This window comes from Limulus polyphemus, unplaced genomic scaffold (genome assembly GCF_000517525.1).
Source record: "Limulus polyphemus unplaced genomic scaffold, Limulus_polyphemus-2.1.2 Scaffold3255, whole genome shotgun sequence".
In the NCBI taxonomy this organism is placed as follows: Eukaryota; Metazoa; Arthropoda; class Merostomata; order Xiphosura; family Limulidae; genus Limulus; species Limulus polyphemus.
Window position 1 is genome coordinate 28620 of NW_013668865.1, and position 13846 is coordinate 42465.

At 36.6% G+C, this 13846-nt stretch overlaps 1 protein-coding gene across 1 annotated transcript in view; it reads left to right on the forward strand.

Annotated features, from left to right (window-relative positions):
* The window catches only part of LOC106469000 (sorting nexin-19-like), a 38584-nt gene that overhangs the window by 4978 nt on the left and 19760 nt on the right, over positions 1 to 13846 (forward strand). Inside the window, exon 2 of the mRNA XM_022397394.1 lies at positions 4736 to 5821. Within this exon, the coding sequence (XP_022253102.1) occupies positions 4736 to 5821 (1086 nt within the window). The remainder of the gene's footprint in view (positions 1 to 4735; positions 5822 to 13846) is intronic.

A 13846-nucleotide genomic window follows, 5' to 3' on the forward strand; every position in this document is an offset into this window, starting at 1 on the left:
TCTTTTTTTTTTCAAAATAAAACAATTTAAGAGATCTTTACTTGTCTTCTTACGACAATCTTTCCATTCCAGGTATCATCCTAATAGCTCTTTTTTTGAACTCTTTCCAGTGATTCAGTGTCTTTTCTTAGGTAAGAAGCCTAAGGCTGAATCCAATACTTCAAATGAGGCCTAACCAGTGACCTATACAATGAAATTATAACCAACTTATTTTCAGTTTTTCTGCAAATACAATCTTAAATCCTATTTACCCTACCACTAGCAACAGCACATTACTTGGATGGCTTAAGAGACTGATCAGTTAGAACACCAAGATAATTTTCTTTCTTAATGTTGTTAAGGTTATTCCTATCAAAATTTATATACATAAGTGCAAATGTCTCTTCCTCTCTCTGGGTCTATTCTTATGCATGACCACACCTCTAAAACTCCAAACTCAGGGTACAGATAAAACATTGTGCAGAAAGTTGTATGGGCTATGTGGCTGTGGCCTCAGAGCCCATTTTGAGGCCATTAATGGAGGTAAAAGTGATCAATATAAAAAATTTTGCCAAACAGAATGACCAATTGATCTCAAATTGAAAAGGCCAGATTTGTTATGTAATGTGTGATCAAGAGGCCTATTATTTATGTTTCTTCTCTGTCTGAGGGCTTCTCTTAATCATGCTATTCATGATCAATTATGTGTTAAAACAATTTAAAAAACTTTGTGGAGTCTTCACTTCTGCTCTTTCTCTCCCTCTCTCTTTCTTTTACACATATGTGCCTACTCTCTAACTCCCCTTAACTGAAAAAGGCTGTTGCTTTCTCTTGAACATGCACACACATTCCCTCAACTAAATAGGCTTGCTTCAGCCATATTTTTTGCTTTGCATGCGTGTACTTGGAAGAATCAGCTATATGATGACTTTACAAAAACATTTGGTATCGGCAAATTTTCATTTACGTTGTGTTGCAACGAGAAGAGAATAAATCAATTCCTCATTAAATGGAACGATGATAAAGTCAGAATACGCTGTAAACGACACTTGACCACACAACAGAAATCTGGACACCAAAATATAGGGAATTTTGTTTTGGAAACTTGAAATGTCAAGCAAACCACACGCAAGAAGCAGGAGCAATGTACCCAGTTTTGTTTAGATTAAAATTACTTTATATATTTATTTGTACTTTGTTATTTTTATTGATTTTAATCAAAATATTTAGTTAGATAAAGAAATCATTTTGATTTGGTTGCAAAAAAATCATGATAAATATGGTTGATTTAATAAAAACAACTTAGGATATTTAAAGCCATTTTCATTTGAGCAATGCCAGGCACTCTGCTAGTTATACATATAATTCATATTATGATAACCAACATGCATTACTTTGCATTTGTTGTAATTAAAATGCATTTACCATTTATTTACCCATCTCACCAACAGGATCCTCCTCACAGCTAGCAATGCCCAAGACCTTAATATGATCAGAAAATTTCAGTAATTTATTGGCCTTGTATCACTAATGTAAATCAAAAAAAGATCAAAGGTCTTAACACTGATCCCTGAGGTATCCTACTTATCACATTAATCCAGTTTGGCTGAACTCTGTTTGTAATAATCATTTGCTTTCTCACATCTAACTACTTTTCTGTCCAATGAGCCAATGTATCCCCCCACACCTGTGTATATTTGTAAACAAAACTTTTTTGTGGCATCTTGTCAAATGGTTTCTGAAAATCTAGATACACAAAAACCACAATCATACTGCCATCTACATAAACAGTAACCTCTTCAATGTATATCAAAAGATTAGTAAAGCAAGATTTTACCTTACTGAAACTATGTTGAATATTCAACAAAATGTAAATTTTTTAAAATGACTTTGTGATGCATCTTTCATCGAACTTTCAAAAACTTTTCTCACCCTTGGATAATGGTTAATAAATTGTTTGCAGACTAGATATGTTGGAAGCCATGTTGGTTGCATTATAATGTTGTTGCATTATTATATAGTTTGACAAATTCATAGCTAAATGTGAAACATGAATAGCCCATAATGACCAATGGCTGATCAATTCTGTCCACCTTTCAGAAGTTAGTAACCTTTAGAAAAACCATAGTCAGTTTTTTAACCAAGCTTTTTACTTCTGTATATAAAACAATCCATAAAGCTAAAACCCAATTAGCCTTTAGTTCTCCAAATGAGAAAAACATCCATGGCTAGAGCAGTAACAGTTTGACCTTAAGTACCAGCTGCAACTCAAACGAATAAACAAAATGAGTCCAGAAATTTATATTTGCACATTAACAGAGAACAGCTTGAAATTGAAAGGAGAAAGCCATCACACTTTAGTGCTTTGTCATATTCCATGATTAAGTATTTTTGTTCATAATTTTTCTCAATAGGTTAAAGTATTTTAATTTCATCCAAACTTATAAACATTGAGAAAATAACTTCAGAAAGAAACGCTCCTCCTCACTTAATTGTTTGTTGTAATTGTGGTTACTTCTAAAGTCTTGAAAATATTTTACCAGCTATACATTCTGAGAGTGATAAATATATATATATATACATATCACATCTACGTAATGACCATTATGACCTGAACTGATATAACATAGGCTTCACAAGATCAATACATCACTCCATCTAGTGAACAGAATGTTAAAGTAATATAATGAATGTAAAAAGTGGAAACACTAATATTCATTAGCTGATTATATTTGTGAGTTGTAACGTTGAACAATTAAGTTGAATAAACTTTAATTAATCAAAATCATAATGGAAATATTTCAATACTTGGACTGATGGGAAAGTGAAAAACAGTAATAACTCGATATACTAATCTAATAAAAAACACCTTGGGTATGAAAAAAAGGTGCAGCTGAAAAAGGATTGAGTGTGCAAGTTAAAGGAATGAAATCAAAATTAGTGGCTAAACTGGTAGCTACACTTATAGCATTGATATAAGTGTATATATATCACTTATAGCATTTTATAGCAAATATTCGTTATGCTACTTTCACATGTTGTTACTCTCCATCTGTTGCTACTTCCATGTGGTGTTACTCTTCGTCATGTTTGATATTACTTAAACCCTGTTGCTACTTCTGTTTCTTTGATGTGTTGTCACTATTTTTACTCTCCATCTGTTGCTACTTCCATGTGGTGTTACTCTTCGTCATGTTTGATATTACTCAAACCCTGTTGCTACTTCTGTTTCTTTGATGTGTTGTCACTCTATTTTTACTCTCCATCTGTTGCTACTCTTTGTCAATTGTTACCACTAGTTTTTTATTCACCCTCCGTTGTTATTCACAATCCTCCTTGATCCCAGACTTTGGATAAACTGATTGTATAGTCGAACTGTGTGAAAGTTAGACTGAAAGAATTGCAATAAAAATAGATGAAGCTTTTCCAGTGGATATCAGTGTCGTGATGTAATGCGTGTGTGTGTGAAATTATTATGTTGAATTATTTTAAAAATTGTATAAGACAAGTTCTGTGAAATGAATTCACGAAGTATGCATTTCTTTTTTCAAAATTAATAAGATGTTGATTTTATGCTGAGATCAACTTCTGTTAACTTTACACACCATCATCATCATCAGTCCTTTCCTGACCACAAGTGGTCCACAGAGCAGCTGTAAAAGCTGTTCACTGCTTTTGGTTTTCTGCCCATTCTTCAACCCCTGTTCTGTCCAAGTCTTTTATTTTCATATCACTCTCTATTGTTCTATACCAAGTATCTTTCAGTCTTCCTCTGGTTAAGTTTACACAGAATTAGAAAGTTAGTAGTGCATCATGATCGTTCATGCTGTCATGGCCCTAGTAAAGATGGTCGGTCCCAGTCATAATGAATTTTTACTTGGCTGAAATGAAAGTCAAAAATATTTTAACCAGCTTATCTGTTTTGATACTTAAAATTACTGAAAGTTAGTTTATTTATTTTATAATTATATAGCTTTAATGGTGTTTATTTCAACATTAATTTTTATTGCTAATTACTGTAGTAATACTAAACTAGTAGTAATACTAAACTAACAGTCCTAGAATTTGCTCACTGACTTCTGTTAGTGATTTTAAGTTATAAATGAAAATTTCTGTTTCCAGGATTTATAATAGGAAACTGGGGTCATATTTATTTCTCAAATTATGTACCATAATATTTATTTGCTTTAAGCACCTGAGTATGATATGACTGGACAGATTTATTGCAATTAGCCAGGTGTTTTATGTACTTTGTTTTAATGTAAATTTTTTAACATTTCTGTGTTTAAATACAACACATTTTGAAAGGCTGCCCAAAACCTTGTATTTGTACAAGTTTTCTGTATTTTGTAATATTGATAAAATCAGGTACTTTTTTTTATTTATATATACAGAGCATCTAAAGATACAGGCTAAAACTGTAATAAATATTACACTTTCAGATATTTGGATGTCTGTAGCTGTTATGGGATTACAATAATTTGAAAAGGCTGCCCTTTTTTTTTATTCACTGTTTAAAGAAAAACTGCCTGTGTACAGTTATTGAGATGTTTTTCATATGAATTTGTTATAGGGAATCAAAAGACAGTTTGTATTTTTTACTTTAGTTGAATGAAATGTTCTTATTGTTATTAGATAGTTAGTCAATCTACTGACAGAAATTAAACATCTAGATGATGGAGGAACAGCCAGTGTTAGAGATTATATACATATATAGATATGCTCTGTATTAATTTATGTAATACTTTTTCTTCAGGTAACTCATGCAGCTGTGTTAAACCAAGAAGCAGAACACAGTCATCTTACAACTCTCAGTACTGGAATAGTTAAGGTTCTTGCTCCTCCAGATGTCCTTGGCTGTCCTCTTGTCTCTACTATTCTGATTGATATAATTGCCCACAAAGTTCTTCTTCCTTTAGTCCATCGTCTTGGGGATCCCAATTGGTTAAACTGGATCATCTTTACTTTTTTATCTGAAGAAATAACACATGAAGAAACTTCTAGCATTAGGAAAAGGGATTTTGTGGAGATGACAAGCAATCAAAATTTTGTGTCTGATGATCATCATTCATCATTCTCTTACAAATCTATTCCCAAACGACATGTAGACTCAGATGCTGTTAGTCAAGAAACTGAACCAACAACTAGAGATTCTCATAATGTAAAATTACACTTGAACTTAAGAAGTGGTGCAATTAATAAAAAAAAGGATTTACAATCAGTGAAAATTAAGCCATTTATTAATTCAGGGCAAGAAGTTAGACACCAAGATGATACTGATGATGAGAATGAATACCTAGAAGTTCGACTACGGAACGTCACAACTAGTCCAGGAGTGACCAGGAAGGAACCTAGTTCAGAGTGGGAAGTCTGGAGTGTGGATGTTTCAAAACAAACTGAAAAACACCCACTCAATCTTTCACCAGGAATGTCTTGTATAAAACCTGGCACGCCAACAGTACTATTAACATCACCAGATGAAGAGAATCAGCCTGTTTCAGTTGAACCTGTTGTTTCCCGAACTCAGATTAAGAGGTCTAAAAGTCTTGATATAATTTCTCAAGTCATTCCTCGTCTCACTCAGGTTCTTCCAATTCGTGATGGTAATACAGACAATGAATGTGAAAAATATAAACTAAAGAAAGGTAATGCTAACTCATTGCCCCGAGCCATACAAGACATTTCTCCACAGAAAGAAAAAGGAGAAATAGAACCCACAGAAATTGCCAGTGAAGCAATAGAGTCAGATTCTTTACCAAGCCTGTTTACCGATATTTGTATTAAAAGCACTGAACAACAACATGAACCTGGAAGAGGACCTTTTACTCTATATTGCATTCATGTAAGAAAAGATTTAAAATTTTTATTAGCTATAATACATATGTATTTGTCAGTGTTTAATATTTGATAAGTCATAATTGCTGTTTATACTGTACAAGTAATATATTATTCAACAAAACAAATTTGCACTTTCAAGTGTAATAATTCCAACAGTAATGTATATTTATTAAGTAAAGATCCAACTTTTCTCTTATTCACAAGATAACGTATCACAGTAATGAGATACAGTGTAATAGATAAAATTACAACAACTGAGAAAGGATCATAATAGTCCCAACAATATTGTATATTTTTTAAGTAAAGATTCAACTTCCCTCTTGTTCAAAAGATGAGTAATAGATCACAGTAGTGAGAAACAGTGTAATAAACAGAATTCGGATATGATATCGTAACTCTGTTCACATAATACCTTTTCTAGACTTGTACTGCCCTCTATAAATGCAAATTTTTGCTCACTACTAGCCTTGATACTCCCACCTATTCTCACATATTGTCACGTGAGGCATCTGCATGATAGCATTCAAATGAGCAACAAGAGTGTGACACAACTCCTAGCACAGCTGACTCCCTCTTTGCAGCTTTGTTCAACTTCACTTCTTGATTGGCACTTGTTGTGTTTAGATGTTTATTTTTGCTCGAGCTTTACTCATGAAATTTTAATCAGTTACATATTTTGGAGAACTTAGTTTTTAGTTTGCTACACGTCATTCCTCTAACTTTTCATTTGTACAAGTTACTATTACATGTCTTTAAATTTCTTAAGTGTTTTTTTTTTAGTTCCTTATATGGATTTTTTTTATTATTTCCACTCTTAGTTATTGTGAATTCAGAGTTTAATGTTACAACTACTGTTACTGCTGGTCCTATCTTTATTTTGTCTATAAGGGCTTCGAGTCCACAGTTATGGGCGGAAAACATTACAGCCTTGGTTTGCTGGGAGTTTGCTACTTACATGCAGACTTCAGATTTGCCTGTAGATTATCCACTTATGCATTTTTCAGGGGTATCTGAAAAAGTGGATGATGATTTGACAGCCTGGTCCCTCCCCTGTTCTATGCTACACAGTTACATTTAGCTCCAGTGGATGCACCCAGGCCTCCTTCTCCTTTCCTGGAGTTGATAAACCAGATTTGTTATGTTTTGTCCTTGTGTCCCATTTCCTCTCCTTCCTTTTTAAGTGAGACATCTTTCGGCCATTATCTTGTTCTCCCCCCTCCTCTCACTGGTTCATCCCAATAGGTTTTCAGACCAATTATATTCTGGGGTCAGTATGCCTCAACCCCCATATGATATGGAAGCTCATGCTTTGGCTTACCATTGGTCTGAGATTCCTTTTCTGGACTTGCAGTAGCTGGATTCTCTTTTGTATATGTGGGGTTTGGATCCAAATACTTCAGTTTTGTTTTCCCAACCTCAATTCTCTTGTTTCCACCTCACCTTATCCTCCCTCCTTCATTTCCTTTCCTCAATTCACATGTTGTCTGAGGCCTTTCATCGTTCTTCTGAAGGGCTCTTGGTGGAGACTCATGCCCTGATTTTTCCACTCTTGAACAATTTTCCTCTCTGTCCTCTCCCTCCAAACATGGCTTCTCTGTTCTTGGAATCTTTTGGGTCAGGAAGCCCTTTTGTCCCATATCCATTTACCCCAATCTCCTTACAGGACTTGCATATAGCTCCCTTCTTAATGCAAGATGTCTTGGGGCCTTCCTAACTCATTAGAGTTCATAGTTGAATCTGTCTATTTGCATGCCTCCCTTTCCTCATTGGCTTCCTGTATGTCTCAACCTCCTCCTGAATCTATTCCCATGTCTCCTCCTTCCTCTCTTTTACTGGTTTCTGCTTTATGGGTCTCTGGGGTCAACCGTTGGTTTTTGTGAATGTCTTCAGTGCCCCTGGCAGTCCCAGTGACTATGTGGTAGGTACAGCTCCAGTGAGGGCCAGGCTTTTGCATTTTGCCACCATGTGGGAGTCTTTCACCATGGACCCTTGGATTATGTGGGTTCTCTATGAGTGCTTCTGTCTCCTTTCCCCTCCTCAAGATCCCATTTCCAGCCAGCATCTGCCTGAGTTAGTTCTTGACCTTCTTCAAAAGGGTGCTGTTGAACAGGTGGATCCTTCTTAGCCAGGTTTCTATTCCAATTTGTTCATTTCCTCCAAGAATACCAGATACTGGCACCCCATCATCGATCTTTCTTCCTTGAACCAGTTCCTTGACCTTTCTTGATTCACCATGGAGTCATATCTTTCTCTTCAATGGGTTTTACTCCTGGTATGTACATGTCTTGGATGCTTACCTCCACATTCCCATCTCCCCAGCATCCTGGCATTTGTTGTGTCTACCAGTTCTGAGCTCTTCTGTTCAGACTTGATTTGGCTTCTTACATTTTTTGTTGAATGTTCAAGGCCTTTGCCCATCTTCTCCATTCCAGGGACCTTTGTTTCCACTGTTACATGGATGACTGGCTGTTTCTAGCTCCTTCGCATGCCACCTCATACCTTCACACTAAATTTCTTCTTTGAGAAGCTGCACAGGTAGGTTGGCTGGTCAAGGTGGAGAAGTCCTTCCTCTCCCAATATCTTGTTCATCTCGGGGTATTTTTCAATTCCCACCTCAGCCAGGCCCAACCTTCTCCCTTTCACTTGCAATCTATGGAGCTTCTGGTTCAGACTGTTTCCTCCTCTCCTTTTCCAACTGCATGACAGGTTCTATCTCTTTTGGGGAGGTAGGCTTCTTTGGAGGCCCTCATTCCCCTCAATCAAGCCCACATGCAACCTCATCAGTGGGCTTTATAAGATCAGTGAAACATCATATGGGATTCCTTGCATGCCCTGTCCATCTCTCTCCCCTTCCCTTTATGTGAACTTTGCCTAGTGGTCGAACAGGTACAACACAACAGTAAGTGTTCCTCATCCAGAGGTGCATCTCTTCATAGATGCTTCTCTTTCAGGTTTGGGTGCATATCTGGACATAGAAGATTTTTGGCCATTGGTCTGTAGTGGAGTCATCTCTGCATATGAATCTTTTATAACTGCTCATTCTACAGATCTAGTCAGTTATAATCCATTCTGACAACATTGTTATGTTTCTCAGGACTCTCCAATGCATCCCCCTCATTCTTCAAGTGGAATATGAGAGTCCTTATCATTTACCAGTTCATAGCTGTTGGGGTGGTGGGCCATGGAGGTTTTCTCCTCAGTGTGCTCAATTCCACTCAGTTGAGAGCAGGGTGGTAGTATTCTGCTGGTATATAGACACTCCTCCTGCTGTGGACCCGATGTTCTATTCCAGATGCTGCCTGTTTATGGACTGGATGATTTCTACCACCCTCCTTTCTACCATTGGATGTCAGTTCCCGGAGAGTACTGATGTTGGTTGGACCAGTCACAAAAGTCCTCACATGCGAGAGGCCCAGGTACCCTCCTCTTACCATGGACTGGATGAATCATTCCCAGTTCTTCCTTGTTTTGGACTGGAGTTGAACTGTCACATTGCTGTCTGCCTTCCTACCGTTGTTTGGATGTTGGTTTCCAGGAGTTACTAGTTTTGGTTGTGTTGAACATGCACACATGATGATGCAAGTCCTTGGAATGGAAGATCTTCTTTCCCTCCTGTTTCTGTGTCCAAGGTGAACGATAGATGACCCTCTTCCTACCATGGGCCAGGTATTCCTATCATGGTACTGTTGGTGTTGGTTAAGGTCAAACTCCCCCTTATGGTCCACTGTGCCCTAGCCACCCTACACCAGGGATCCCTTAAATTATGGGGTTTCTCCTGTAATTCCACCCTTTTTGTGACACATCAGTTTTATGGTTGAAGAGTATACTTGGCTCAGAAGTGGTGCAGTCTCCTATGGGTATGTTGTACATACTCTTTATTCACACACCCCATGGGCTTCTTTTGGGCACTTTCAGAATTGGGCTCATATAGGTAATGTTACATTGGTCCTTCCACCAGCTCAATGTGGGATTCTAGCTATTATGTGAGTGGAAATAAGATATCATATCAGAAGTTAATATTTTTGCACACTAAAAATGTATTTCCAATACATTCTTACCTCCTCTCACACTTCCCGCCCTTCCTCCCCACTTCTGGTGTCTCTTTTTTTTTATCTTGCTAAATCTCAAAGCGTAGTTGAGCTGAGCCGCATAGAGGGTGTCAGCTGTGCTAGTTGTGTTGCACTCCTAGTGGTGGAGGGTTGTCTCATACTCATTTGAATGCTGTCATGCAGCTGCCTCATGTGAAAATGTGAAGATAGGTGGGAGTATCAAGGCTAGTGTTTAGCAAATATTTATGCATATAGAGAGCAGTACAAGTTGAGAAAAGCTATTACGTGAGAAGAGGTAAGAATCTATTGGAAATACATTTTCAGTGTAGGAAAATGTTAATTTCTAACAAATGAGAAACAGTGTAATATACAGAATTCTAACAAGTGTGAAACAGTTATAATAATTTCAACAGTATTGTGTATTTATAGAGAAAAGTTGATTTTGAAGTGAGGAGTTGAAAGCTTGCTCATCAAATATTGAAAGTGAAGAAAAAGTCCCATGGGTTTTGTTTTTGTTTGTTATACTTTGGCACTTTTTGTTTTTAGGACTTAGAAGTAGTCTCAGTGATGCTGTGAATCCACAAAATACTGTGCTTACCTCCAACTATTTTGTGTGTGTGTGTGTCAACACTACCTAACATAGCAAGCATCTACACACAAGTAGAATTTTCAGTGTTTCATAATACTGATTTTTAGCCAATAAGTGAACCTGTGTAATATTATGTAATTTTTTATCAGCATTATTATGAAATTATTGTATGTATGGAAGTAAAGGATTAGTGGGTAAAGAGTCTTTTTTTTTTTAGAGCCTTTCACACCCTTTTTCTAGAACTACTTTCAAACTGATGATAGTTAATAAAAATATGATAAAACAGATTTTCGAGCACAAATAGTTTATTGGATAAAACCATAAATTAAATATACTTGTTCAGATTTTTCTTCACTTTTTCTTTGTCTTTTCATTCTTATTCACATTTTTTGTCAGCTCACAACATTAACCTTCTTCCAGTCTATTGGCATTAAGTACTTGGTCATTCTGAGACAATACCCCAACTCTGCACCCAGAATAGCTATGTCTCTCGTACATCTGCCTACAAGACTTGCATACCACTACCCTTGAGCTAACTCTCACATATAATTCACATGTTCATCATGAACTGTACTGGTGCACTCCACTAATAGGAAGGCAACACAACTTACATTTGCAGTAGCTCCCCTTAAGCATATTGTACTCCCCTTATTGCACTCAATATAATTTCATTCTTTTCCTTGGTATTGCCTTGTACAAATGTGTTGATTTTCCAATCTACATTCAATTTATTGAGAATTACATTTATACCTAAATGGTTTTCATTATACCTAAAACTTAGAATATTATAATGAATTCTTAAGTAACAGTGACCTCAACATTGTCCTGTAAAGGTGACAAAGTTACAAACACAGGACCTGTTTCTATTATGGCTTCAAGAGGTTCATTGAGTGTTAAGGACATTATAGGAATTGTGCAATGTGTTGTTGGTTCCCTCATGCATACTGGGCCTCCTCCTCCTGTCCCTCTGGCCAGTGTTCCTTCACCTCCATTTGAGAATCAGGAGGAGGAAAATAAATTTGACCAACTGTTACCCACACTTGGTTTTGTTTTGGGTACTGCATTACTAGTTGAGGAAAATCCTCACCCTTCCAATTTTATTGTGGATATGATTTCTCAAGTATGTTCTTTTCTTTCTCTTTTTTTTCCTGTGTCATGAAACAAATTCTCAAGATTACTTTGCTTTTCCTCCCTTGCCCAATATTAGGATTCATCCTGATTCCTTTCTCAAAACAACTACACACCCATCATCACATGCCTCATCCTTCTCACCTTCTTGCTTGTTTTGTCCTTTTCTAGATTTTTAGTTGGAATCTTTTTTTTTGCCTGCTAGGGGAGTGAACCCCATGTCTTCTATTTTGCTATCTAGTGTCCAGTTTTTGTGTCTTCGTCTTTTTTCTCATCACCCTCCTGCATTACCTCATGTATGGGGCACTTTATTGTGCCCAAGAGTGATTTTCTGGAGTGGTTCATTTCCCACTCTCTACTACTTTAGCTTGTAACACTTCTTCAGCTCTGCCCCTCCTTACTTGATTCCTCTGCTGTTGGGACTTGTTGCGTAAGATTGCTCTCTTTTGTAATATCCGCTTCACAACTTCTCATCTGCATATTCTTTGTTGAGCTCTCTTTCTTCACCTGGAAGTCTTTGGTCGTATTCCTGATTCACTAAAGACTCGGGATGAAGCAGCCTAGCATTAGTCTTCATTATCTTCTCATCTTTCTCAATCTTGCCTTTGATTTCTATTCCTTGGCCAGATCAGTCTACCCATACAATTCCCACTCCAGGTTCCAGGCCTTCCTGTTCTTCCTATTTTCTAGTTCATAACTTGTCTCTTCATTGACTATCCTATTGGTCAGGCCCAGAGGGTGCCCATCTGTCTCACTTCACTGATCTTTGGTTTCAGTTTCATACAGACAGGTGGGTTCTTCAGGTTTTCATCCATGGTCTCTCTCTTCATTTCTCCCCTCTTCTTGTTTCTTTTTCTCTTCACTGATCTTTGGTTTCAGTTTCATACAGACAGGTGGGTTCTTCAGGTTTTCATCCATGGTCTCTCTCTTCATTTCTCCCCTCTTCTTGTTTCTTTTTCTCTTCCCGTCTTAACTCCATCTTTTGTCAACATTTTGAGGATGCAGTCTTGGATCTTTTGGCCAAACCCGTGTTTAAGAGGGTTTCCACCCCATTACTGGATTTTTACTCTTGCCTCTTCAAGAAGACCAAGCCTAGTGGTTAGGGTGCTTGACTTGCAATCTGAAGGTTGCAAGTTCAAATCTCCATTGCCGAATGTGCTCGTCCTATATGTTTGCTATCTGGGCAGGCCACAAGGGTGTAAAAATTCTTGGCTTACAAAAATACCGGCAGACCCCAAACTAGTTGGGATTAAGGTTGTTGTGGAGAAGAAGAAGAGGTTAAGGTTGTTATGAAGAAGAAGAAGTTCCAGCTCAAATGAAATTTCATTTTCAATAATATTAATATATTCTATGGAACCATATGATCAATACTCTGGGCTATGAACCTTTTATTTATCATGGGATTTAAGTGTTTGCCATACTGTATGCACTTTGTAATGAAAGTTACCAATGAAATTGGAATACTTGAAAAATTGTTTGTTGACATTAAGGGTTAATGTTGTCATAACTCTTAAAATGTACAATTATTTAAATATATGAAGTGTTGTTGTATGAAAATGTACATTTCTTTTAATGCCTAGCTATAACTTTTCTACCATGATATTGTAATGGATGATACAGCACTGTGCTTTTGTAAAGCTCTTAAAAGTCTTGCTTATAGTAAATTATAGGCAATTTTCTAGAAAAATCAGAAAAGAGCTGGTTCAATCACCATTTTGCAACTCTAGCTGCTAGATATTGTTTTCTGTATGCAAGCATACAATTATGATGTTTGTAAATAATTTAAAACTAACTAGCCATTAGAAGCAAATTTCTTGAAGTGTGTGTTCATCAATAATATAAGTTTCCCACTACTTATTTGTGCGGTTGGCTGTTGCTTATGCATCCATACTACCATGTTGAGACGTCAAAGTTTGAAATTTGTTCACATTGAAATCTGGAAAATGTAGAGGAAGTGTCTTGAATCTGAGGTATTAGTAAGTTTCCATGTGAAAATGCTGGTCAAAATATTTTAATAGAATCAGTAGTAAATGAGATTTGATGTACAATGTTTCTTTAAATGAAGCTGAATCAGTGAGAACACGCTGGGACGCTACAAATGAGATACAGTTGAAATGCTATACTACACACTTATTGAAGAGTACTTTACTGGAACAACAATAGTATCTCATTAATCTTATTTTTCAAATTGTCTTTACTTCTGTCTTTATCATTACAACCATAAGAGAAGGTTATAGGAGGTTTTCCTCATTAATCTTAATTT